This window comes from Drechmeria coniospora, chromosome 03 (genome assembly GCF_001625195.1).
Source record: "Drechmeria coniospora strain ARSEF 6962 chromosome 03, whole genome shotgun sequence".
NCBI classification, from domain to species: domain Eukaryota; kingdom Fungi; phylum Ascomycota; class Sordariomycetes; order Hypocreales; family Ophiocordycipitaceae; genus Drechmeria; species Drechmeria coniospora.
The window spans coordinates 2922530-2945136 of NC_054391.1; the positions used below are offsets into that span (position 1 = coordinate 2922530).

The 22607-nt window shown below is 58.3% G+C and overlaps 8 protein-coding genes across 8 annotated transcripts; 2 read left to right on the forward strand and 6 right to left on the reverse strand.

The window, feature by feature from the left end:
- Positions 1 to 960: 960 nt before the first annotated feature.
- On the reverse strand, positions 961 to 2200 carry DCS_06622 (uncharacterized protein; the record flags this gene model as incomplete). The annotated part of the gene is made up of 2 exons (XM_040803910.1): positions 961 to 1951; positions 2001 to 2200. 2 exons carry the CDS (start codon positions 2198 to 2200, stop codon positions 961 to 963), a joined length of 1191 nt encoding a protein of 396 aa, XP_040654014.1.
- A 546-nt stretch (positions 2201 to 2746) lies between these two features.
- Positions 2747 to 5757, reverse strand: DCS_06623 (WD repeat-containing protein 75; the record flags this gene model as incomplete). Its single annotated transcript, XM_040803911.1, has 3 exons — positions 2747 to 4527; positions 4582 to 5420; positions 5480 to 5757. 3 exons carry the CDS (start codon positions 5755 to 5757, stop codon positions 2747 to 2749), a joined length of 2898 nt encoding a protein of 965 aa, XP_040654015.1.
- Positions 5758 to 6177: 420 nt separating this feature from the next.
- DCS_06624 (DNA-directed RNA polymerases I/II/III subunit 10) lies at positions 6178 to 6601 on the forward strand (the record flags this gene model as incomplete). The annotated part of the gene is made up of 4 exons (XM_040803912.1): positions 6178 to 6213; positions 6273 to 6334; positions 6387 to 6473; positions 6547 to 6601. The coding sequence occupies 4 exons, from the start codon at positions 6178 to 6180 to the stop codon at positions 6599 to 6601; spliced, it is 240 nt and encodes a 79-aa protein (XP_040654016.1).
- Positions 6602 to 7359: 758 nt separating this feature from the next.
- DCS_06625 (uncharacterized protein) lies at positions 7360 to 7665 on the reverse strand (the record flags this gene model as incomplete). Its single annotated transcript, XM_040803913.1, has 1 exon — positions 7360 to 7665. One exon carries the CDS (start codon positions 7663 to 7665, stop codon positions 7360 to 7362), a length of 306 nt encoding a protein of 101 aa, XP_040654017.1.
- A 2296-nt stretch (positions 7666 to 9961) lies between these two features.
- DCS_06626 (uncharacterized protein) lies at positions 9962 to 12500 on the forward strand (the record flags this gene model as incomplete). Its single annotated transcript, XM_040803914.1, has 5 exons — positions 9962 to 10083; positions 10210 to 10408; positions 10770 to 10929; positions 10997 to 11405; positions 11465 to 12500. 5 exons carry the CDS (start codon positions 9962 to 9964, stop codon positions 12498 to 12500), a joined length of 1926 nt encoding a protein of 641 aa, XP_040654018.1.
- Positions 12501 to 13087: 587 nt separating this feature from the next.
- On the reverse strand, positions 13088 to 14292 carry DCS_06627 (uncharacterized protein; the record flags this gene model as incomplete). The annotated part of the gene is made up of 2 exons (XM_040803915.1): positions 13088 to 14021; positions 14117 to 14292. The coding sequence occupies 2 exons, from the start codon at positions 14290 to 14292 to the stop codon at positions 13088 to 13090; spliced, it is 1110 nt and encodes a 369-aa protein (XP_040654019.1).
- Positions 14293 to 15730: 1438 nt separating this feature from the next.
- DCS_06628 (uncharacterized protein) lies at positions 15731 to 17191 on the reverse strand (the record flags this gene model as incomplete). Its single annotated transcript, XM_040803916.1, has 2 exons — positions 15731 to 16060; positions 16163 to 17191. 2 exons carry the CDS (start codon positions 17189 to 17191, stop codon positions 15731 to 15733), a joined length of 1359 nt encoding a protein of 452 aa, XP_040654020.1.
- A 2276-nt stretch (positions 17192 to 19467) lies between these two features.
- DCS_06629 (COM1 regulatory protein) lies at positions 19468 to 22449 on the reverse strand (the record flags this gene model as incomplete). The annotated part of the gene is made up of 4 exons (XM_040803917.1): positions 19468 to 20992; positions 21050 to 21360; positions 21422 to 22195; positions 22420 to 22449. 4 exons carry the CDS (start codon positions 22447 to 22449, stop codon positions 19468 to 19470), a joined length of 2640 nt encoding a protein of 879 aa, XP_040654021.1.
- Positions 22450 to 22607: the final 158 nt, after the last annotated feature.

Genomic DNA, 22607 nt, shown 5'->3' on the forward strand with positions numbered 1-22607 from the left:
TCATTTCGTTCCAACAACCAGCCGACTATCCTGCGATCCTCCCCTTTCCCGTATCATTGACATTCCAGTGCGCCATCGACACTGCCCGCGCAGACCATCCGCTTTCTCCGCCTACGCTCCTGAGCTCGTACCCGCCTCCGTCGTTGGACAAGTCTCGTCCTTTCCTCCGTCCCCGTCCGGATTGATACTTTTCTATACTCTGCAACAATGGGAAACGTAAGATGGCGAGGACCTTCCCTATGGATCCTTTCTCTCCATCGTCTGGGTCTTGCTCGAGGTGAAGCCGGCTGACATGCCGGTGTCGTTCTAGGGAGCCAAAGCACAGCAGAAGCGTGACCGCAACGCAAAGGACACCAAAGTGGCCAAGTCGCAACTCAAGGTGGTATGTCAGCCATTCGTTTCCACCCAGTCACTGTTTTGTTTCTGACAATCTTGTTCCTGCCAAAAAGAACCAGCAAGCCATGAGCATTCAGTGCCAGGTTTGCAGGGCAACATTCCTTCAGACGACAAAGGTGCCAGCGTACGTATCTCCTTCACCCCTGCGTGAGCTGGCTTGTTGAATCCCGAAACTGATGCTCCTCTGCAACATAGTCTCTTGGAGCACGCATCAAATAAGCACAGCAAGGGCCTTGCCGATTGCTTCCCTGGCGTATCCCAATAGCGGCCGAAGGCAACGCCTGTTTTTTTCCTACACCACTTACATGAACTGGCATGGTTCGGGAGTTTGGCTGGTCCGGCATGTAATTTATGTTGCACAGGTACTCGATGCGTCGGACGAGGAGTGATGAGGTTACTTTGATGCATGCGTCAGGGCAGAGCGTGTCAAGCAGTCACTTGGTGATACGATAAGTCTGTCGAGAATTCCGTACATAAATAGGATGTAAGCACCTCGTGCACCGACCGGGCTGCCCCCGTGTGCCGTCACCAGACGCTCGCCTGGCGTACGGAGAAGAGTCCTGCTTAGTGCGTCTCGATAGCCGCCCCGGGCACATGGACGGACGATGGTGGCCCCTCGCCACGCTTCATCGTCTTGCTGCTCGAAGCCTGCGAACGTGACTGCTCCTCGCGAAGAGAGCGGAGGATGTGCGGGTACCAACGCTCTCCAACGTCCGGGTGGCTCTTGACTCGGTTCCGCAACGTCGCCTCGCCCAACGTCTTCGCGACCGATCCCTTCCGAAAGGTAAACTCGACATCGTCGACCCTCGCACCCGTCCTCTCCACCACCCTCCTCCGCTGTTCCCTCACCTCGTCTGGCACGGCACCGACGCCGACCGTCTCCAGGTCGTCAAACGTCGTGTCGTACTTGACCCCTTGGAAGAAGGGGATGGAGAAGCGCGCGCCCGAGCCGGCGGCGGGTGACAGCACGCGGTGCGTCGTCGACACGCACACGCCCTGCGTCAGCGCCTCCATTCCCTGCCCGATGGCGACGACGAGCGTCCCATCGATGGGCGGGCAATCGATCCACTCGCCCTGCACATTCTGCACTTGGAGTCCGCGATGGGCCGTCGCCTGGAGCAGGTACGACGTCAGCATGCTGTCCTTGTGCGGACCGACGCCCTGGCCCTGGACCTCTCCGTCGCGGCCGAGCTCGCCGAGGTCTGGATACTTGATGATCTTGAGCTTGTGCTGCTGATCGGCGTCAAAGTACTTTTCGAACGCGTCGGCCGGTAGCTGGATGGCCTCGGCAATGAGCGAGGTGAAATAGATGGAGATGGACCCCATCCGCCGCATGTAGTCCGTGTACGTGGCACGAAACCCCGGCCACGACTCCTCGGACGGCCACTGGTTCGGCGCGAGCAGGTTGTGGTACTCGGGCAAGCCGGGCCCTGGCAGGGCATGCTCCGTCGACAGGTCGATCTGCTCGCGGTGGTCCACCTCGCCGGCCGTGATTTCGGCTGCGAGCCTAGAGTAGCCGAGGAAGGACGGCGCCCGCTTCATCTCAATCCTCAACCTGCGACGCGTGAGCGAAGCCGAGAGACGGCAAGGTACGATCAACACACTTGTCCTCGAGAGGGGCGTCAAAGAAGGCTTTACCCTTATCGATGACCTCCTGAAAAAGCTGGGACGGGATGCCGACATTCTCGAGATACAAGAAGCCGACCTCCAGAAGCGCATGACGGAGCTGGTTTAGGAACTCTGCCTTCGTTGCCGGGTTGCGGGCCATGTCCAGGTCGAGGATCGGCACCGACGTGAACGACATAATGGGCCCTGCTTGCACACGAACCGGGTCAACGTGGGAGGAGGAGACAGGGCAAGGCAGTCAGTCGACTGGAGAGCAATGATATTCGATGTTGAAATGGCAGCACGGTCAAGGCCAGAGCCATTAGAGAGGGAAGGAGAAAGGAGAAAGGAAGAGGGAAAGGAAAAGAGGAGGAGTTAGCAAGGCGACAGCTGACGAGAAATAAAGCGGCATGAAATGCCGATGGCAGCGTCAACGACGGATGATGGATGGCGCAATCGCAGCGCAGCCACTTTATCGCCGAGCATCCGGTCATCCTCTCCGCGCCGCCCCACCGACACCGGCCAGATACCACCGACCACGGCGTCGTCCAGTCCCGTGCTCGCTTGGGCGCCTCCCGGTACTAGCAGAGGACGGCCGCGGCTGGTGCAGAATGTACATTGATTGACGTATGCTATTCACCACCAAATCTCGCTTGCCCATGCCCATCAAAACAAGTAGTGTAGACGCCGCATTGCGCACGTGTGATGCGCGTGTCCAAGATTCATCACGACGCCGAGAGGCGCGTCATGTTGAGAGAGACTTCGTCGCAAGGAGTCCCGTCACCTTGTAAAACATGTCCTCCACCGACGGCGCCGCAAAGGCAGGGGCGGCGTCGAATATGTCGGCGAGGCATTGCTGCGAGAGGACGGTCGGATGGAATACGTCGTCGCCCATATCCACGTCTTCCTCCTCCCCAGGCTCATCGTCGCGCATCTCGTCGTCGCTCGCCATGTCCGCATCCTCGGCACCCTCCACGTCGTCGAGCATGACTTGCTGCTGGTCCTCCTCCGCCGCCGATGCAGCGCCGTCGAGCCGCAGGTCTTGCAGCGGCTGCACCGTCGCCAGCGCCGACGGATCCGATCCCTCCGCCACAATCCAGATCTGAGCCGCATCGTCGAGGGCGACGAATCCGCTCGCGGTAGGGGCGGAAACGAGGCTCACGATCCTTTGCGGCGTGTTTCGCACCAGGACCGGCTCTGCCTCCTCGGGGTCGAACACACCGATGCTGGAGCAACCCCCAATCGGCAGCGTCAGTGCGAAGCGACCGGAGGCGTGGTCGACGGCTAGCTGAAGAAGCTCGCCGGCACCTGCCGCCTTGGGGATGACGATGCCATAACACAGCTCCTCGTTGACAACATCGTACACGTGCAAGTCGTCCGAGAGGCAGATGATGAAGAACGACAGCGCCCGGATCGACCGCAGCTGACCGGCCCATAGGCCTTCGATCGTCTTGACAATTTGGCCGGTTGCAGCGTCAATGACGTAGACGACACCGGCATCGGCGGCTCCATACGCCGCAAAAATGGTCGATCCATCATCCGAAAACGTGATGCTCCCCTGCACCGTGGCGGCATCCGTGTCCGTTGCCACCTCTGCGCTGGTCTCGTGGGCCATGTGATTTCCTATCGCAATGACCTTCGAGCAAGCCCAGGTGACCGTGTCTTGGCCTTCTGCTCCCTTGACGGCAATTCCATTTTGGCTCCGCGCTCTGGGCCGCCACAGGCGCACGATGCCGTCTGCCCCGATCGTCGCGAAGCACGTCGACATCGGGTCAGAGGCAAGATCGAGCAGAGATTCGGGGTGAGTCGTGGCGTGGGGCGTGTTGATCCTCGACACCAACGCCATCGACCCGTCACCGGGGCGAACCTCCCAGAATTTGAGGTATATCTCGCGCCTCTCGCGGATGAATTGGTCCCTGAGATCGTTGCTAACGTTCTCCACGTCCCTCGCCGAAGGCTTCCATTCATCCACGCTTGCTAGCCATGCACCGTCGCCGGAGAATGCAATGTGACTGACCAAGGGTTCATCGATAGCGAACCCCTTGTTCGTCAAGTTGACTTCGGTTGGCTGCGTTCGCGCGAGAGCCTGCTTCGACACGCTTGTGAATGACTCCAGGTCGAAGGATTGCAGCAATGGGGCCGAAAAATGGCCCGTCATGGTAGCCTGCCGGCCGTTGCCCACGCAAACGTGAAGTTTCGACGAGTCCGAAGGGTTGATGGCCGCCGGGATCGGCCGTCTGACTTGATCCGCCGTGGCCCAGACACGCTTCACCAGCTGATCCTTGGGAGTTGCGACATTGACGACGGCAGACTGTATGCCAGAGACATAGGTTGTGGGTTCCATCTCGGCGGTGGACAGAATCATGCACGAGTTGTCGTCCAGGTGGACGACATATGAGGCGCCCGTAGCCGAGACCACGATGTTCTCGACGCTGCCAGATAAATGCGGCAGATAGTCTCTCTTTCCGGTGTCAACCTGCCACAAGACAATAACGTTTTCGGAGCCTCCGGAGATGAAGTAATTACCTGGCAGCTAGTTAGCATCTGCTCAACAACCAAACGGACTGCGATCATACATACCATCCAGTGACCATTTAACCGCGTGGACAGCTTTGCGATGCCAGTGGAATTTTTGCGTCTGAATGCCATCGTTTGCGATCTGTGGCTTTCCGATAGATTGCGCGCGCAAGAGTGCATCGCGGTACACGTAGATGCTTCCGCGCGCGCCGCCAACAATAATGTCGACGACTGTATCCGATCCAGCAAAGCTACCTGACTGTGCCTTGCCGTTGCGGTTCGCCGAGTGCGGCCTCTTGTAAATCCTCATATCGAGACTCGTTATGAGGTCAGGCGCGTCGAAGGAGAAAAATTCGTACTGCGGCAGCTCGGGTTTGTCTCCAACCACCGGAGAGGCCACTCCGAGGAACAAGCGATCGTGACAGGCGCCGGCCAGCACTTGGCCGTCGGCGCTCGTCGCAAGAAGGTGCAGGCCGGAACCCGGCTTTTTCAGAACCAACAGACTCTTGAGCTTGGGTGTTGAGGCTGGCTTGCTCCGGTATGCGACGACCTCTGTGCGGTTTGATTTCTCAGACTCGGTCACCAACAGGATCTCTCCGTCGTTGCCTTGGAGTCGAGATGGCACCACAACCATGGCCTTGGCCGTCCGAGAGATTGTTCGAAAGCTTGGCGACGCCTCACTACTCTGCGTCCACTGGACATGGTATATCTGGCCGTCGGAGCATGCGACCCAAACGAATTCGGGGTTTTCGACCGACAGCCGTGTCGCAACGACGGTGACAGGTGGGTGCGAAGCACGAGGCGCCGATGCATCGAGTGTGGTTATGGGTATTCTTCTGACCAGCAGCGAGTCGGTAGCTGTAAATATTTGAATGGAAGTATTGTAGGCCAGTATGAGATGTCTGCGTCGAGTCAGGAACCGAAATGGGAACGAGGTACGAGGAAGCGAGCGGCAACTCACTTCTCGTCTGTGGTCAGAATCGGATCAATGTCTAGCATTCTCCCGCCCATGGGTTTCGAAATCCTCCAGCCTGCATCCCCATCGTCGCTCTGGGTGGCAACGGGCAGTGAATCGAGCTGGATGAGCTTATCGCAGCACTCTGAGGCTTCACCGTTTCCAGTTCCGTTGTCTTCGTCATGTTGGCGGCATCGTTTCGACTTCGTCCCACGCTCGCCACCTTCTCTCTTGCGCTTTTTGGCCTTGTCATCCTTGACATTGGGCCGTTTGTGGTCAGCCATTTGCGAGGAAGGCGTGCGGGACAGACGACGAGGCGATTGACAAAACGAGTGGTTGCCAATTGTCGGAATCAAGGCTTGCCAGCCGTAGTAAAATGGTAGGTAGGAATCGACAAAAATTTCGGATCCGCAGTTAACAATTTCGAGCCGATAAGATAAGGAATGGCGGGAAAGCTTCGGCAGGCAGGAGATGCGACTAGCGCCTATTTGCGACTGTTGGTAGGTAAGTAAGTAGAGCCAGTGAGTACTTATAGTATTAATAATAAGTAAGTACATGTACACCTACAGGTTAGTACGTACAGTATGTGCAGTGCAAGAATCAAGAATTTTGCGACAAGCCATCCCATCTCGATCATCCAACATCCTGGGTATCTGGGTATCTTCTAGCAACCGTTGAACTTTGCGACCGCAAAATCATCCAAGATGATTATACCCATCCGTTGCTTCTCGTGCGGAAAGGTAAGAGGCTACCGCAATTTTCACTCATGACAGCCGACGTTCATCACTGACGGGAACAGGTGACGGGCGACCTCTGGGAGCGATATCTTCAGCTTATTGCAGACCCCAGAAAGACGGATGGGTATGCCGAGGAGACAAGTTCGACCGGACGTCATGAGCTAACATTGTTGCAGCGATGCCATGGACGAGTTGGGGCTCAAGCGCTACTGCTGCCGCCGGATGATCATGACACACGTCGACCTTATCGAGAAACTGCTAAAGTATGCAACCTGGAGAGACGGCAAAGCCGAGGGCCTTCCAACCCCTTGGCATAATTACTTACATGGTTTGCAGGTACACTCCTGACGGCCGAAACGAGAAGAAGCAACGGTTGAACGAGCTTGCATAGTGCGGCGGATGATGGGTCGACGAAGCCGAGGTTGGTGTGATCAGGCGTTATGGTGAATTGGCGCACTGCATGGCAGCAGTGCGGGGTGCGATTCTGGGATGACTTTGGAGATCACGTGTGGATGCATCATCGGTGCATCGCTTGATACGTTTCAAGCTGTTACTCTTGGACGGACGCCTCTCGATGTGCCTGCGCCTGCCACGAGTTGCAAACATCAGTCATGCAAAAGGAAGGACATCGCGACGGGCCCGCCGGCTATCACAGATGCGAAGCAGTTGTCTGGCTGTGCGTTTGCGACGTCCAATGCTCTTGACTCGAACTGGACAAAGGACGATCGCGACGCGAAGTTAATCGCCCACCGACATGGAAGAAGCACGAGGACCAGCAGCGCAAGCGTCGAGATAGATTCGGCACATTCAACACACACAGCAAGAGAAGGGACTCAAATGCAACAACGATAGCGAACAGCCGAGCGGTCGTGACGAGCATCGAGGACTCTCTTCCGCACGATACAGGCTCTTCTGGTGCGGGGGTAGAATTCAACTTCGTTTTACATGTACTCGCGCCGTGGCTTGCCTTTGGGCGTGCTTCCGAATCCATAATAGGTCAACACCTTTTGATATGTCTTCCACATAGGCTAGGAAGTTGGTTTGCACTTAACAACCATGAACATACTTACATGTATGTTGAAGCGGCAACATGCGTCTGCAGCGGCTCCACCCAACCAGACTCCCGGGAGGGTCGGGAAACATTTGCATCTATGGCGGTGGGTGAGCCGGTGAGGCATGGATGCGGAGGTGGATGGGAACGTGGACCTGAGTCTCAGCGTTGCAGTGTCCAGAATTAGCGTCCAACGCGGGGAGGGGACTCTGCTTCGCCAGGGTCGTGCGGGGATCATGAACGAATCGAGCGACGAGGTTTTCTGTGCGTGCTCTCGAGTTCTCGGGCCAGTCGTCCACTGCCGGCATATCAACTCTCTGAAATCGAAGAATTTGTTGGATGCGGGCAAGCTTGACAGCGCGATTGTTCAGGGCAGGGCCAGGAAACAAGACCGCAACGAGCATGAAGTGGGCAATGGGATCCCTTTTTGATGCCAAATTTTCATGCATCCTCGTTTCGTAGACGCAAGTTCATGTGGGCGGTAGAGACCTGTTGAGTTTTGAGCCTCCTTCCTCATCATTCCTTGTGTCGCCTCAGCTGTCATCTGCTGCATATACATGTAGTGTACTGTACATGTACATGTCCATAACATGCAAATGCGTACAGAATTGTGTGCAGATGCAAGTACCTTTCATGCAATCACCCAACGACAGCAGGCACGATGCCGTCAAGGAGGCAGGCGCCACGTAATAGGCGGTCCTGGGCGCCTAAGGCCCAGCCACGCGTTGCCCCGAGCCAGATGGAGTTGAAGGATGAACGAGCGAACTGTTCTCCTGCAACAAGGATTTGGTCCTATTGATCCTATCAAGACCCGTTGGACGACATTTACCGTCACCACCAATCCATCCACCCACCTTCTACACTCGTACATGTCTGCGGATATGCACATCGTCGGCATCCAGGTACGGACGGGTCCTCGTCCAGTTCCACTTTGGTCCACCCTGGTCCACCTCCATGCAGTCGTTGTTCGCCAGTAAAGTGGTCGAGAAAGGAGCAGCTAAGCGCCGAGCCCTGTCGCCCGTCGTCTCACATGCAGCGCAGCACGACGGCGCGGAAGCAGCAACCAGTCATTCGACCGGCTACCCTCCATAGGCCCTTGAGGCGTCGTGGAAACGAGACAGGAGGGGAGACGGGTGACGAGAGACGAGTCGAGAGTCGAGGGCCACGCCGACGCCCGCACGCAGTGAACAGAGTGTTGTTTACGGAGTACTGTACTGATTCCTCTATCCTGTCGTCCTCGGCTGGAGCAGGTTGTGACCGCCCTTCCTTTCATGATGCATCGTCCCGTCTGCGTTCACCGAATGCGGTTGACTATCTGTCCGTGACGAAGAGATAGGTCCAGAGTCTACGGATACACATACGGTACGCAAGCAGGTTGCCGACATATCTCGACATCTTCCCCCGACCGACAGCCTTGTTCACCTGCCACTGGGGAATGGGCAGGTATGCAGGAAGATCTCGCTATCGCGAATGTCGCACCAACTCGACAAAGAAACCATCGTGTGCGTAAACGAGCTCGACCGAATCCTCGAGTTTCAAGTCTCCACCATCCATGGGCAGATGACGAGACGCATCCAACTTCCTTTCGTTTGTCGCACGAGACAGCCCGCCCGCTGACGGCAAGGCAGCCTCACCCCCTCCCCCGGCATGGCTCTGACGGCTTGTGTCTACATGTAGACTGGCCGCAACCCTGTGCCACCATACAACACAACCCGGCCGCAAAAGGTGGCCAACCCTTCCATATTTTCCCTCGAGGCAGCCTCGCGCGCTCCCGGAGATGGCTCTTTGCGTCTAGACTGGCTACGGCTCCGTACCACAGTACAACACAACCTGGCCGCGAAAGGTGGCCAACCCATCTACATTTTTGACAGGCCGTGCAGGCCGTACACGTACAGCAGCTTAACCCCTCACCCACCAGTAGGCGGAAATCTGTCAAGCGCCCTGCTGCCCATCTTGTCGTGCAGATACGATACTCATCCATCTTCCCTCTTCCCTTCATTGGACTCCTTATTGGCCTACGCTCCAACGGTCCTCTGTCCCTATTCCTGCTGGGAGCTGCATTCGCGCAAGTATACATGCTGAGGTCGCCCCGCAAGTCACCAACGCTTCCGGTTGGGTCGCCATCGGAACAAACCTCCCAGACCTTGTTGCGGTCTTCCCGTCACCACAACGTCCACAGGGATCTCTGCCCACAGGGGTCTTTGCGACTCGCAAGCCAAGATAGATAGACATGCATGCAGGTACTGGACAATACTGCAACACATGCACGGAGACGTTACAATCCGGACCCGGTGGCCTGAACTGACTTCATCCTCTTCAACTCGCTCAAGAGCCAACTGCCTGGCTGCGACCAGACTTCGGTCCTTCCGCCTGCTGAGTTCCGATTCCGCCACTTGCTTTGGCTTGTTCGTTGGACTCTGGGGGCCCCTCGTCCTTGTCCTTGTCGTCGACTTTCCGCTTCCGCTATCCGCCGTACTGGTACCGCCAACGGATCCATCCGCCATTAAATAGACTCGTCCTGTTCATCGCCACCATCTAGACCGACCTATACCCAGACCCAGAGTACCTACCACGCATTATTGTAGCGCCCAGAGGCTGTCCTGGAGCAGGTCTCGCGGACGGACAGAGATTGGTACAAAGCCCCGACCATTGCTGGGCTTGAAAACGGAGCCGGCTCCGTAGGTTGGATCCCGTTCCACCATGTCGTTGGAGGGTCCGATGCCGTCATCTGCGGGACACCTGCCGTCCCCATTCACCAATCCACAGGACATGGCGTCAATATCAGGACCCGATGGCCTCTCGTCACCCTTCGGCAGCCTCGAGTGAGTGTGATGTCTGATGTCTGACGTCTCATGTCTGACTAACCATCCGACCTCTGCTCACCCACCTTGTCCCGCCAGGTCCTCTCCGCCCGCGACGACAGATTCCATGTCGCTGAGGCCTCACAGTGGCCACCGCCTTTCATCCCACCCCGTGGCTTTGGGTCTCTTGAGCCCCAGCGATATCGTCGGCCCTTCGCCCGTGACATCCAACGGCACCGAAACCACCGAGATCGAGGACGATGTGTCGGACGAGGTGCACCTCGCCCACACGGCCGATGCCGTTGTCACTCGTCGCTCCGAAGTTGGTAGAGCCAGTCGAACGGTGGTGAGGATGTGGTGCTAACAGCGCCAGCTTCTCATGCTCACAACCACCATCTCCGAGAATGCGTGCCGCTCGAGCAGTGAAGAGGCAGTCTCCGTCATACACGCGCCCGAGAGTTTTGCGAGTTGGGTAGGGACCCAGCTGGTCAGTCCCATCTCGGGTGCTGCGTCCGCTCACAGGTAGTCTACGCAGGCCTCGACGGAACGAACAGCTCGTCCCAGCGAACCGACAGAACGTTCATCCCCAACGTCTGGTGGCCATGCACCAATAAATGGCAGCCGCAGCCAGGTATGTCTGCCCAACGCATTCCTTGGCCTCCATCATCTCGTCGTGCAAGGAAGGACTCACCCAGTCTCATCTCCAGTCAACATCATACACGACGGTCCCACCAATTTCGACGGATGTCAACCCAGTGCGATACAGCGTCGACAGTGCCACCCCTCGAGCCCAAGACGTGCAAGACATGTTAACCGGCGATGAGGGCCGGCCGCGGTCGAGGAGTGTAAGTGCGAGTGGTCTCGAGAGTACGTGTCTACCCTCCCAACGCCCTTGCTTTCCATTCGACAAGGCACTGAGTGACATCTTGCGCAGAGATCGACGAGCAGACCGAGGCAGAGGGTGAAGACGATGAGGACGAGAACGAGTATTCGGCCATGGCCGGGTTGAGACAAGCTCAGGCCCACGACGAGATCACGGCCCTGCGCACTGCCCTCCATGAGTGTTGGACGCTGTGCAACACCTTGGCCAACCTGAGCTCCATCCACCGCACTCGAGTGTTCAACAGTTCGGGAACTCCGGATGCGCACGAGAAAGCGTGGAAAACGTGCTGGCAGCTCTGCCAGCGCCTTTACAACAACCAGGACGACGACGCCGGATCATTGCAAGTACGGGTCAATCTCGACCTCTGCCGGGACTTTTGTCAAGCTCTGTTCGATATCCGACAGAGAAAGCACGAGACGGACGACTCCGTCTTGCGGGTCAGCTTCGAGCTCAACAACCAGTGAGTCGGCCGTCCTTCGCCCTGCTCGCCGCAACACCATCCGCTCACGCCGTCTCCAGCCTGTACAGCGCGCAGGACAGGCGCAACCTCCCGGAGGCTTTCAGGGAGAGGACCCTAGACTTTTACATTACTCTTTGCCACCGCCTCATGAAGCAGCGCAACGAGCTGGCGGAGGAAACGGACCAGCTCTTGAGCGCATGCTGGACCTTGGCGGAGATGCTGTTTAGCCTCCGTCAACGCAAGCGGGATGACCGCTCACCCGACCACGAGCTTCTCGGTTCCGCCGTTCAGGCGTGCTGGGACCTGTGCGATATTTTCCGCGACGGCTGGACTCAAATCCGACCGGACAGGAACACGCCACGACCAAGCCAGGCGAGCTTCTTCTCCCAACAGCCGACGGATCTGACTGGACGCGAGAGCCAGCAATCCAGCCGTTCGTCCATGCATTCGAAACGCGAGAGTGTGAAGAGCAGCCACGACGAACGACAGCCAAATCCTGCGCCCGTCCCGGAGACGCCCGTGACGGAGTTTGAGGACACCCCCATTTCTCCCGAAAGCCGCTCCCCCCAGGCACCCAACATCATGGTTCTGGGCGACAGTGGCCGTGGTGGGAGGTGGTCGAGCAACGCATCCAACATGTCGAGCTATTCTCGCAGCACCAACCGCACCTCCAGCACCGCTACCACGACCGCCGCCAGCGAAGACCCCAACGTATCCAGAAGCAGGCTTCTTGTTCTCCGAGCGGCCATGAACCTGGGCTTCGACCGGGACGCCATGACGGATCCAAAGGCAGGTGCCGCATCCCTGCAAACGTTTGTCCAAGCACTGCCTGCGTCATCCTTCGGCACACTTCCCAGCCATGCAGCCCTTCTGCAGCAGTACAAGAGCTCGGTTCTCACGGATGCCTTCATCCCCCGCAACCACCCGACTCCCACCCGAGGCAAGCGCGTCTCGGCTCGCGACATGGCACAGAGCGTTCACGCTATGAGCAATAGCTCGTCACGATACGCCTACCTACGCGAGCTGTTCCATTTTGTTTTCAAGTTTCCCCTTGATGAGGTTGAGTCCCGAGGCAACGTCAGCATCGTCGTCTGACGGGCGATTTAGTTCCCCCGTCCGCCTCTGGAAGCGATACATGTATTGCTTTCGAGGTCGCTGACGCGATGAAAACGCGATGAAAGCAAACGGTGATCGCAGCTTGATACCTTGAACATGGCCTTTACTTTCGGCAAGGCTTCAAGCAGGTTCGCCATCCGGGGGATGTAGGCCATTGGACAATGTGAAAACGGTGGGACAAAAAGCGGTGCAAGAGCAAGCGGCCGTGGGCTACTCCGCACATCATATGATGCACTGAATACCCTTTACTCTAACGATTGAACACCCGGAGATGAAAATTGATGATGGAGCGGTGCAGCGGTTTGGCAGTCCAGGAATAGAGAGGGCGGTGCGTCGTCGATTGGTTGATTACATTTTCACAGCCAGCCCATTGTTGCGGTCTCTCAATTCTACGATTTTATGTACGACGAGTATACGACTATCCTATATCATGATTTTGCGCCGTTACGGCTGTCAAATTTCGGTTCGATGCCATGCCATGACTTTCACATCGTCTCAGGCCGCGTCAAGTCACCTTTGCTTGCATTGGCCATGAAGTTGAAGTTGGCCGCGCCTGTGCTAGTCTTTTAGGATAGCGCATCGCGAGAGGACGGATGCTCGGGTGTGTCTCCAAAAAGGGAGTCAGTACCAGAGAACTCATCGACTGAAATGCCATGCTGGTTCTGCCAAGTGGCGCCAGAAGAAGATTGAAATGTCGCGTGAGCCTGACCAACACCCAGCTCAACATCCGGCGACGTTTGCGTCGCTTGGGATCGAGCGGTTTCTTCGGCGGTGAAGATGGAGGGACTGGGCTCGACGAGATGCTCGCAGTTTCTCGTAGTGGTCTGTCTAAGTTCGCAGTTCGACGAGCTGGCCTGGAAGGGCGCAGAGGTGGGCAGATGTAGACGGTGGGTGACGCTGAAGAACTGGTCCAGCCCGGTAGTGGAGGAAGGCCTGTCTGGGGATTCGGTCGAGGACAGAGGAGAAGCCACGTCGATATGGCTGACAAAGGAGGCATCTGAGGCAGCACCTGGCCCCGGCTGTCTTTGCCCAAGTGTCGAGGCAGGTAGCCGGTACTCGGTTTCGTCAACGATTCGATGCCGTTTGATAACCCTTTCGTCGTCCAAAGGCCAACCTTCTCGAATGCCTCGTCGGCGTTTGGTGGCCCTTTCCGTCTCCTCCAGCAGAGCGACTACTTCGTCAGGTTGGCACATTGAGGCCCTCGCTTCATCGTCTTCTAGTCGACGCTTCGACGTCGGCTGCCTCTCATCGGGTAGAAGTGGTACATCTTCATGGTCGCGTCGACGCTTGGCGGCTCTCTCCGCCTTCAGGGGCACTTCGCATCCGATCGGCTCTCTTCTAGATTGCAACAACGGAGGAATGGTCGGAGGGGTAGCCGTCGACGCTACGTTGAATTCGGGGACATGGGACTGCCTCCTGGGGGTTAAGGAAGTCGAAAAGACCGGAGCGACGGCGGATATGGCGGACGAGGACCCTGCCGCGTTGTTGACAAGGGGGCTGCTGCAAGTTCATCGGGTTAGCGAAGTCGGCCTCGTGCCGCAGCGTGGAATGGCGGTGATTCGCATTCGAACGGTGTCAGGGCGGAGTAGTCGTACTTGAAGCGCGGGTCCTTGCCGTACTTGCCCTTCAGGTATCGCAATTGGCTTGCGGAGAGGGGACGACCAAACCGCCTCTCAAAGCCGTTCCGGATGGCCAGGTTGGTCGCCTTGCCGAGCACCTTCTCGAGCACAAAGGAAATCTCTTGGTCTGTGTAAGTCGGGGCCCCAACCATTGTTGTTTCGAGACTGACTGGACAGCTCAGTTACTTCAGAAACAAAAATTGCAAGCGGTGGCGTGTTGAATGCGGATCACAAGGCAGAGGAAATGTCCATGAGCAAGGACGGGGATCGGGTGCATTTGAAGGTAGGGATCTCACAAAAGGAGAATGGTGGGGATTTAGGCTCTCTTAGGACGTTTCATTGAAAAATAAGTAATCATTGATCTGAAAGACTTGTAGTTGTATGGGAAATGAACGCAAGGAGCACAACGGGGGGGGGGGCGAGGTGAAGGAATGAACATACTCCTCGTGTCGTGATTCCGAGTGCCGAACTGGCAACTCTCTCTGGAGTCAAAACAGACCTGAATACAGAACGAGGAATCGTTGTCTAATGAGAGGAACCAGGCCGTAGATATCCAAGGAGACGTTTCCAAATTGGCCTCGAGAGATTCGTAAAATTGGGATGGGTAGATGAAGACTTTGGACCTTTCGTACTCTTGCGGCGGAAAAGACAAGGATCTGCAATAGCGGGTGGCACCTTGAAACGAAGGCTACATATTATCATAGTAGATATCGTCTTTGCGAAGGGTAAGCGTGGAGCGGGGCAGCACAAAAGGAGACGGGTTGACAGATATAGACATCGGTTGCGCATGGGATTGAGAAACGAGGTTGAGGGTGGGTTTCGGCAATGACCAACGATGACATGGCCCATTGCCGGTTACTCGGTTGTTTGCGGTATCGCACTGTGATCTCGTACGGATACAACTCCAGCACTTGTCGCCATCCATTGGTTCCAGGCGTACAACGAAACAAAAAATTCCATGGAAAAGGTGAGGCTCTCATGCTTCTCAGGGGTGCTTCCGTATCCAAGAGGCCGCTCCCACTCGCAGCAGGTTGCCTCAACAGCGGCGACACAGGAGGGGAAAACTGGCCGAGAGAGAGGACAGCAGGTTACGCAGCCGATAGTCTCGGTGACGCAGGCATCTTCGTCCGATGTCGGGTAGCTGCCGTGCATCACTTCTCATCCCCGCGGCGGTGGCAGGCGGAGGCCGATTTGCAGGGGCCGTGGGCGTGCATCACCTCTGGCACTCATATCTCCGGTGACTCGCCACACTGTGCCAATGGAACGATTCTGGCGGTTCATGCTGTTGAGACTGGGGTTCCCGTTGGGAATGAACATGGATGTGATGCACACAATCGCACGCTGGATCCTTGTCCGGAGACTTCCCACGAGAGTTGTTTCTGGGCATTGGCTTCTTCCCGTCGCATACCCACTATCCGACGTAGGTAGGCATTGCTCGTTCCTTCAAGCACGGATAGCGTTGCCAAGATTCGATCCATGACGGACGAGGTAGTCGGCGATACTTTGGAAACCTCTGTCAGGCCTCGACGCAGCCTGGTTCCCGTCCCTCGACCCATGCCGGTCGAGATTCGAGCCAAGGTGAAAACTAATTCAAGTGCTCGGTGGTTGGGCCCTCGAAAAGATGCCCAGCCAGCACCGTACCCGGCCGCCATCTGCATCACCGGTCCAGTCATCCTGCCCCGCCAGCTCGTCCTCTTGGACGCAAAACAATGGCGTTTCGAGGTCCTGGACTGCTTTGCGGAAGCTCTCAAGCAGGCAGACTGTCGCTGGATCGCGCAATGGCACCATGACAACGGCACGGGAGGAATCCCCGAGGGCTAGGTGCTGCTCGATGGCCGTCGCAAGCAGCCGCGGGTGGTCATCGTCGTAGAGCGGGTCGGCGACAAGGACGATCTGGGTAGGTGGAGACGTCAGTCGACGCTGCAAAGGGTCACCTCAGGCACGAGACGGGAGGCAGAGGAGGCAGGCAGAGGAGGCAGAAAAGGCACGCAGGATAGATGCGCAGCAAACGAGAGGGCGTACCTTGAACTGAAAAGGGGCGGCGAACAAGTCCTGATCCACCTCGTCCTCGCTCCCACCCCAGGTCAGGGGTCCGACAGTCAGCGAACCCCCCTTGGCCTCGACGAGGCTGGCATTCTTGTCGGCGTTGTGCTTCAGGTTCGGTACAATGTTTGGCAGGTCGCTGAGGGCCACGGGGACCTTCCAGAGAGCGGCGGCGGCGAGACCCAGCAGCCCCGTGCCGGAGCCCAGTTCGAGGACGGACGGCGGCGTTGTTCGGGGGGGCCCGTCCAGGAGCCCACGCAAGGACGTGGCGGCGAGCCGGGGCAGGTGCCGTGCGAGGACATACGACGAGCCCCAGGTTTTGAGGCCGAGCGAGTCCCCCGTCAAGGCAGGCTCCCTGACAGCGAGCTCGAAAGGCGCGTTGATGTGAAGGTGCTCGTCGTCCACGTCTTCGTTCTCGTGACCTCGGCCGTGCCGGTGTCGTTGCTCTCCGGTGCTCTCGCCACCACCATCGCCATGGCTGCCGGGGAAGTGCCAGAGGCGGGTCATGTCTCCCATGGCCGAGCGGCCGCAACGCTCCGTCATCCGCTTGCTCGCGAGTTCCCAGACCTGCTCGCGTTCGTCGTCGGCGAGCCAGCCAAGCGGGCACTTGACAATGGTGGAGAGGTAGCGCATCATGTCCCCGTCTCCATGGCGGTCGAGGGGCAGCCGCTCGTCGACACCTTTCTCCGATCCTCGGCTGCCGGCATTCCAGGCCGGCGGGGAGCGCTGCAGGTCGTTGAGGGTCGCGACGAAGGCGTCGAAGCTGGGCCGTTGCCAGACCTGGGGCAGGTCGAGAGGAGACGGCGTCATGCTGCCCGTTGCCCGTCTCCGTTTCCCCGTGACGCTCTCGGTCGATTCCACGGAGCAAGGGTGAATATCGGGAGTCCCTTCAGGCTCAAGGACGGTCCATGTTTTTCTGATGAAGCATTTCCACTCGTGTGCTTCAACATGGACACAGGACGGCTTGAAGTTGGGAAAAATTAACTGGGTCCGCCGACATCGGGCCATGGTACAGGGTAGGCTGGTGGGATGAGGTAGGCACGGTAGGAGTATTAATACGCAAGTTCGTACTGTACTGTAAGTACAAGTACGAATACTTGCAAGTACTTATTACACAGACATACTTACAATTCAGCACATGTGTTAATACTTCGTACTTGTATGTACTAGGTATGTAATCAAGTAAATACATAGATGTACATAGGTGTACAGTAAGTAAGTATTACTTGTGTGCCAAATTAAGGATTATTACTCCGTACTCCGTACGCCATACAAAGTACTTTATGTACAGCGTTACTACGGAGTATTGTACAAGTACTCCGTGCACTCCGTAGTTTTTGCAGGTGAACACCATCTTCGCCAGCATATATGATCCTGTCTATTCACCCAGTACACATGGGTGGCCTCGAACTGATGTCAGCCTCTCGTTCCTCCAAGGAAACCTTGAGTTGAATCACACGCACTCGGGCACTTGCCACCGAGGACGGCTTCTAAATCCTTCCAGGCCAGGCTGAGAAGAAAGCCAGGACACTACCAGTAGATGCAGGCAACGAAGGATGCATGAAAGTGCGTGCACCTTCAGAGAGCTTAAGTGTATGCGGTCTGTACTCCGCACTTGGCTCCTGGTTCCTCTGTTCTTCGCTCCTCGGATGAACTCGTTACTCGGTCCCAGTACAGCTAGACGCCTAAAGCACATGAAGACGAACGATGCTATCACGTGTACGCAGGATATACTCTGTACATTACGACTTCTTGCTGCATCGCAAGATGCCGGGTACACTAGAGTATCGTGCAGCGATGCTCCGTGCAGGTAGATGGAGCACGAGTACGAGGCGGCCTTGGAGCCAAACGAACGGAGCGACGGCGGCAGGGAGGAATGTCACTCCTTATCTGTTCCCCGAGCTCCCGTCTATTGGTCGAGCAAGACACACCAGTGACGGCGATGAGACAGCGATGCGAACCATCGCCCTCCGACCTCTGCCTCTCTTGGCCAGGTCATTTCCGGATGGCCTGACGGTCGTGCTCGTGCCATTTCCCCTGCATTCTACGGAGTGCCCGCTGCAGCACGGCCAACTCCCTGCATGCACCCTGCGGCCGCCCATCACCCATCGCGTTTCCTCGTCCGGAGCCAGCTGGCGGCGGCGGCGAACGGGCGAGGACGAGTCAGTCAGTGAGATGTGAGACAGTAGAAGCACATGTCAGGCACGGCCGTGGGCGTACTATGTGCGTGCTATGCGGGAACGAGGCCAACTTGTTTCCAGAAAGTGTCGACCAGCACCAACCTACGAAGTGGAGCGGGTAGATGCCAGTTCATACTTGGTATTCCCTGGTAAATTGCAGGACTTTCCTAATTCGGTTCTTGCTGGGGAGGAAACCCCCGGAAAAGTACGGCATGTCATGGCGAAAGTGGTACGGAGTAGCTTGGTGAGATTTAATGGTATGAAGTGTACGGATAGGGAGGACGGGAGCAAAACTCCGTGTCTGGCCATGTATTATCTCAACCTCTCAACCCTTCAGCAGTGGTGTCAAAGGGCAACGCCGGTCCCACCAAGCCGAAATGCAGGCCAGCCATCGACATTACTTGCTTGCACTTCAAGCCGCTGTTGCTGCCAAGGTCGCCAGCACAGGTACGTCGCCCGCGACCTCGGAACCGAACCCGACGGCGCAAAAGGGCAGCGAGCTAATAATACGCAATATAATCCCCTTTGCATCATTCGGCCAAGGAGAGATGGCCTAATGAGTCAGCTAGCGGCCGAAAGTATAATAGCTAGCATGGGTTACCTGCTGCAGCTTCGCCATGACCGCTACCGCCAGACGTGGGTAGGCGGCCGTACAGTACCATGGCAAGGTAGACCTTTGGATTCCTCACCCCAGCAGAAGTGCCGTGGTGAGCGAGCCAGTGCAAATAGCTGTTGGACTTGCATCCATGGAGTGGGCGTGCGGATGCTGCAGAGGCGCCAAGCGCGGCACGTCGCCGCGGTGCTTCGTAGGTTAGCCGCCACGGCATGACGAGATGTAGGCACGACAAGTTGTGGGCACGACAAGTTGTAGGCACGCCAAGTAGGTGAAATGCTCTTTTCCATCTGCCCTACCACGTCGTACGTGCGTGCTGGGTAGGTATCCTGCAGGCAGCGGCTCGCTGGTGCCGTATGCAAACGCAATGCAAAAAATGAAAATGGCCTCGTGCCATGCCAGTGTCCTCGACGCCTTTTGTCATCCCAAAGCAGCGCTTCCTTGGGCGCCGAGAGTGAAGAAAAAACAGAGCGAAAGGGGGCCGACGCTGCCTAGACGCCGGGAGAACATTGCTTGTAAATCTCCGTCTTCATCACCTCCAGACGGTCCCGCATGTCGTGCAGGTCCGCCATCTTCTCCTCGGGCGGATCCGCGAGCGCCGCCACCTCGTAGTGCAGCGCCGTGTACTTTTGGTAGTACGTCTTGAACTTGTGCGCCTTGGCCATGACCTCGGCCGGCACGCCCTGCGCCTGCACCGGCCGGCGCTTCGCCGGCGCCGCCTTGATCTTGGCCTCGGCCTTGCGCTTGCCGGCGAGCGGCCGGTCGTCGTCCTCGAGGTCCGACGCGTTCGTCGGCGGCGACGAGGCGAGCGGCGACGACTTGGTCGGCGACGTGTTCGCGTGCGCCTTGGACGACGACGCCAGACCCTTGCCGCGGGCCACCGCCGCCGCCGCCGCCGCCGCCGCCGCCTCGGGGGGCCGTCGCTTGGCGCTCGCCGCCGGCTGGGGCTGCTTCGGCTTGATGCGCTTCGAGAGCGGCGTGCCGGAGCTCGACGTCGAGTCGTCGTCGTCGCGGGGCCGCTTCGCCGCCTGCGACTGCTTCGCCACCGGCGCCCGGATCAGAGGCCGCGCGTGGACGACGACCGTGTCCTTGAGCTTCGGCTGCGGCGTCGCCGACTTGGCCTTCCGCATCGGCGCCTCGTCCTCGGAGGAATCCGAGTTCTCGATGATGGCCGCCGACAGCACGCGGCCGCCGCCGCTCCTCGATCCGCCGGCTCCCGCCTTCGCCTTCGACGCCGAGGCCGGCGCCGGCGCCTTCTGCACCTTCTGGGCCGCGGGCTTCGCCTTGGCCAGCAGCCGCTTCGCCTGCGCCTCGGGCCCGCCGACCTTCTTCGCCTTGGCCGGAAGGGGGGTCGAGGTCGATCGGGACACGTTGTCGCCGTTGGCCTTGGACTTGTCGCTCGTGCTGTCGTCATCCCTGGGGCCGACGCCGTCGTCCGCCTTGTGGACCTTGATCCTCGGGCCCGTCTGCGGGGGGCCCTTGGCGATGTTGGCCTGAAGACGGCTCAGACACTTGCCCTGCCCCCGCTCCTCCTTGGGCAGCAGCCTCTGCCATTCCACCTCGGACGGCGACAGCCTCTGCTTGTCAAACTGCCGGATGGCGTTGTCGATGGCCGTCTCTCGGTCGGCCTGGCTGTCGTAGTCGTACCGCCAGACGTCCAGCTCCTTCCAGCAGGCCTTTTTCATCGTCCACAGCTTCGCGTCCGAGCTGTAGACGGCCGTCTTCTCCAGCGTCGGTCGGAAGCCGTCGTCCTTGTCCCTCCACTTCCTCTGCAGATACTCGGTCGTGCGGTCCCTGACGGCAAGCTCGTGCACGAGCACGAAGCGCTGCTCCTTCTTCCGCTCGACCGTCTGCTGGGATACCGAGAGCGACGTCGTCGACAAGGGCGAGTTGCCGCCGTTGAGCGCGGGCGAGGAAGGCATGGATTTCGCCGTCGGGTTGTAGCCCGCCCAGAGCTTGTTCTTGACCCTGCTCGACGCTTTCCCGTTCGCCGGGAGTCTTTCCATCACGTGAGCCCTGTCGGATGGTCAGCATCATCAGCCAAGGCCGGGCCCGAGCGAGGACGAAGCCTACCTCTCACGTGCCGCATCGTGGGCCGCCAATCCGTTTTGGAGCGCTTCAATGTCCGAGTCCAACCCCGACGACACGGTAATCTTGACGCCGGCGGCGGCGGGGGGTTTCGATTTGATGTCGGGCTCCTTGCTCGCCTTGGCGGCCGTCTTCGGCGGCGCCGTGAATGACGTGGGCTTCGCGAACAAGGATCCCGCCTCGGAGACTCGCTCGGCTCGTCGGGACGACTCGAACGGTTTCGTCAGGTAGAGGTCGTACGGGGCGTCGTCCGTGGGAGGTGCGATCTGGTGCGATCTGGTGCCGAAGTGCAGTGACTGGAAGGGGACGGTGTCAGCACACGAACACGACCGAGGACGGACTCTCGGGGGGACCTACAGGCTTGCTTCCCATGGACACGTTCAGCTTGTCGCCGTTGCGAGCGCTCTGGATCAGCTGGCCGACGACCAGGTCGCTCAGGGAGATGACGAAGGCTTGCCGCGGAACGGCCGACTCCCCTTCGGGCGAGCCCTCGAGGAGCAGGCCGGTCTCCGGCACCTTGAGGGAATTCATGGTGCGTCGAGAATGATCAGGCTCGGGGTAGGGGGTGCGAGGAACGAATGTATCGGCCGTCGTATGGCGCGATCGGCCTCGGATCGCTCCAGAGTCGATTGATGCTGGGAGGGTGGCCGGGAGGGCTGCCGAGAGGGTTGAGAGCGTCGAAGCGGCCGTGGCTTCCTGCCCGAGAGGAGGGGGGAGAGGGGGGTCGAGTGAGAGTCCTGTCGAGGAGCGGGTGCCAATTTTGTCGTACGGACAGGCCGTTACATGGTTCAGCTCATGTCCTCGGGGGGGGGCAGGTCGGTCGGTGAATCGCCGTCGTCGCTGATGCAAGCAGGAAGGCGGGAGACAAAGGCGAAGGACGGTCTGCCCGGCGTCCCCCCAACGGGAGAGCAATGAATCGGATGTGCACAGTAGGGAGAGGACAAAGGAGTCAACGGTAGCAGGCCATGGAAGGAGTGCGAAGGCGGCGAGTCCAGGAGCTCGTCGAAACGGAATCGCAAAAGGTTGAGGAGAGCAGAGAGGATGTCGACGATGGATGGAGGGAAATGCAAAGCGGTGGTGGTCGGTCGGTACGGCAAGACGAGGTGCTCGTGGTGAGGAAGTAAGTACGTACTGTACTGTAGTTGGTAGGTACCTACGTACCGACGCACCGTAGCGTAGCAGTTACTAGTACTGTATTACTGTACTGTACTTACGAACACACACTTGGGCACTAAGGTATGGCTGACCACCAAGGTACCTGCTAGCACTAGGTTTGCTAGTCGATGGAGGGAGGATTCGCAGGCACCGGGTCATGGGCGCACACACACGCACCCGCTCTCGCTCGCCCAACTCACCCGCAGCCCTTGGGGGCGGACCGGAGACATGGAGGGCGTGGGCGTGGGCGTACGAATGATTCCGAGATGCCGCCAGGCTGGAACCTGCAACATGCAGGACGAACAACGAGCGCATGCAGAGCACAGAATGTCGGTACGAGCACAGCACAGGCACGGGCAGGAGCACGACGGTTGGTGCGTTTACTTAC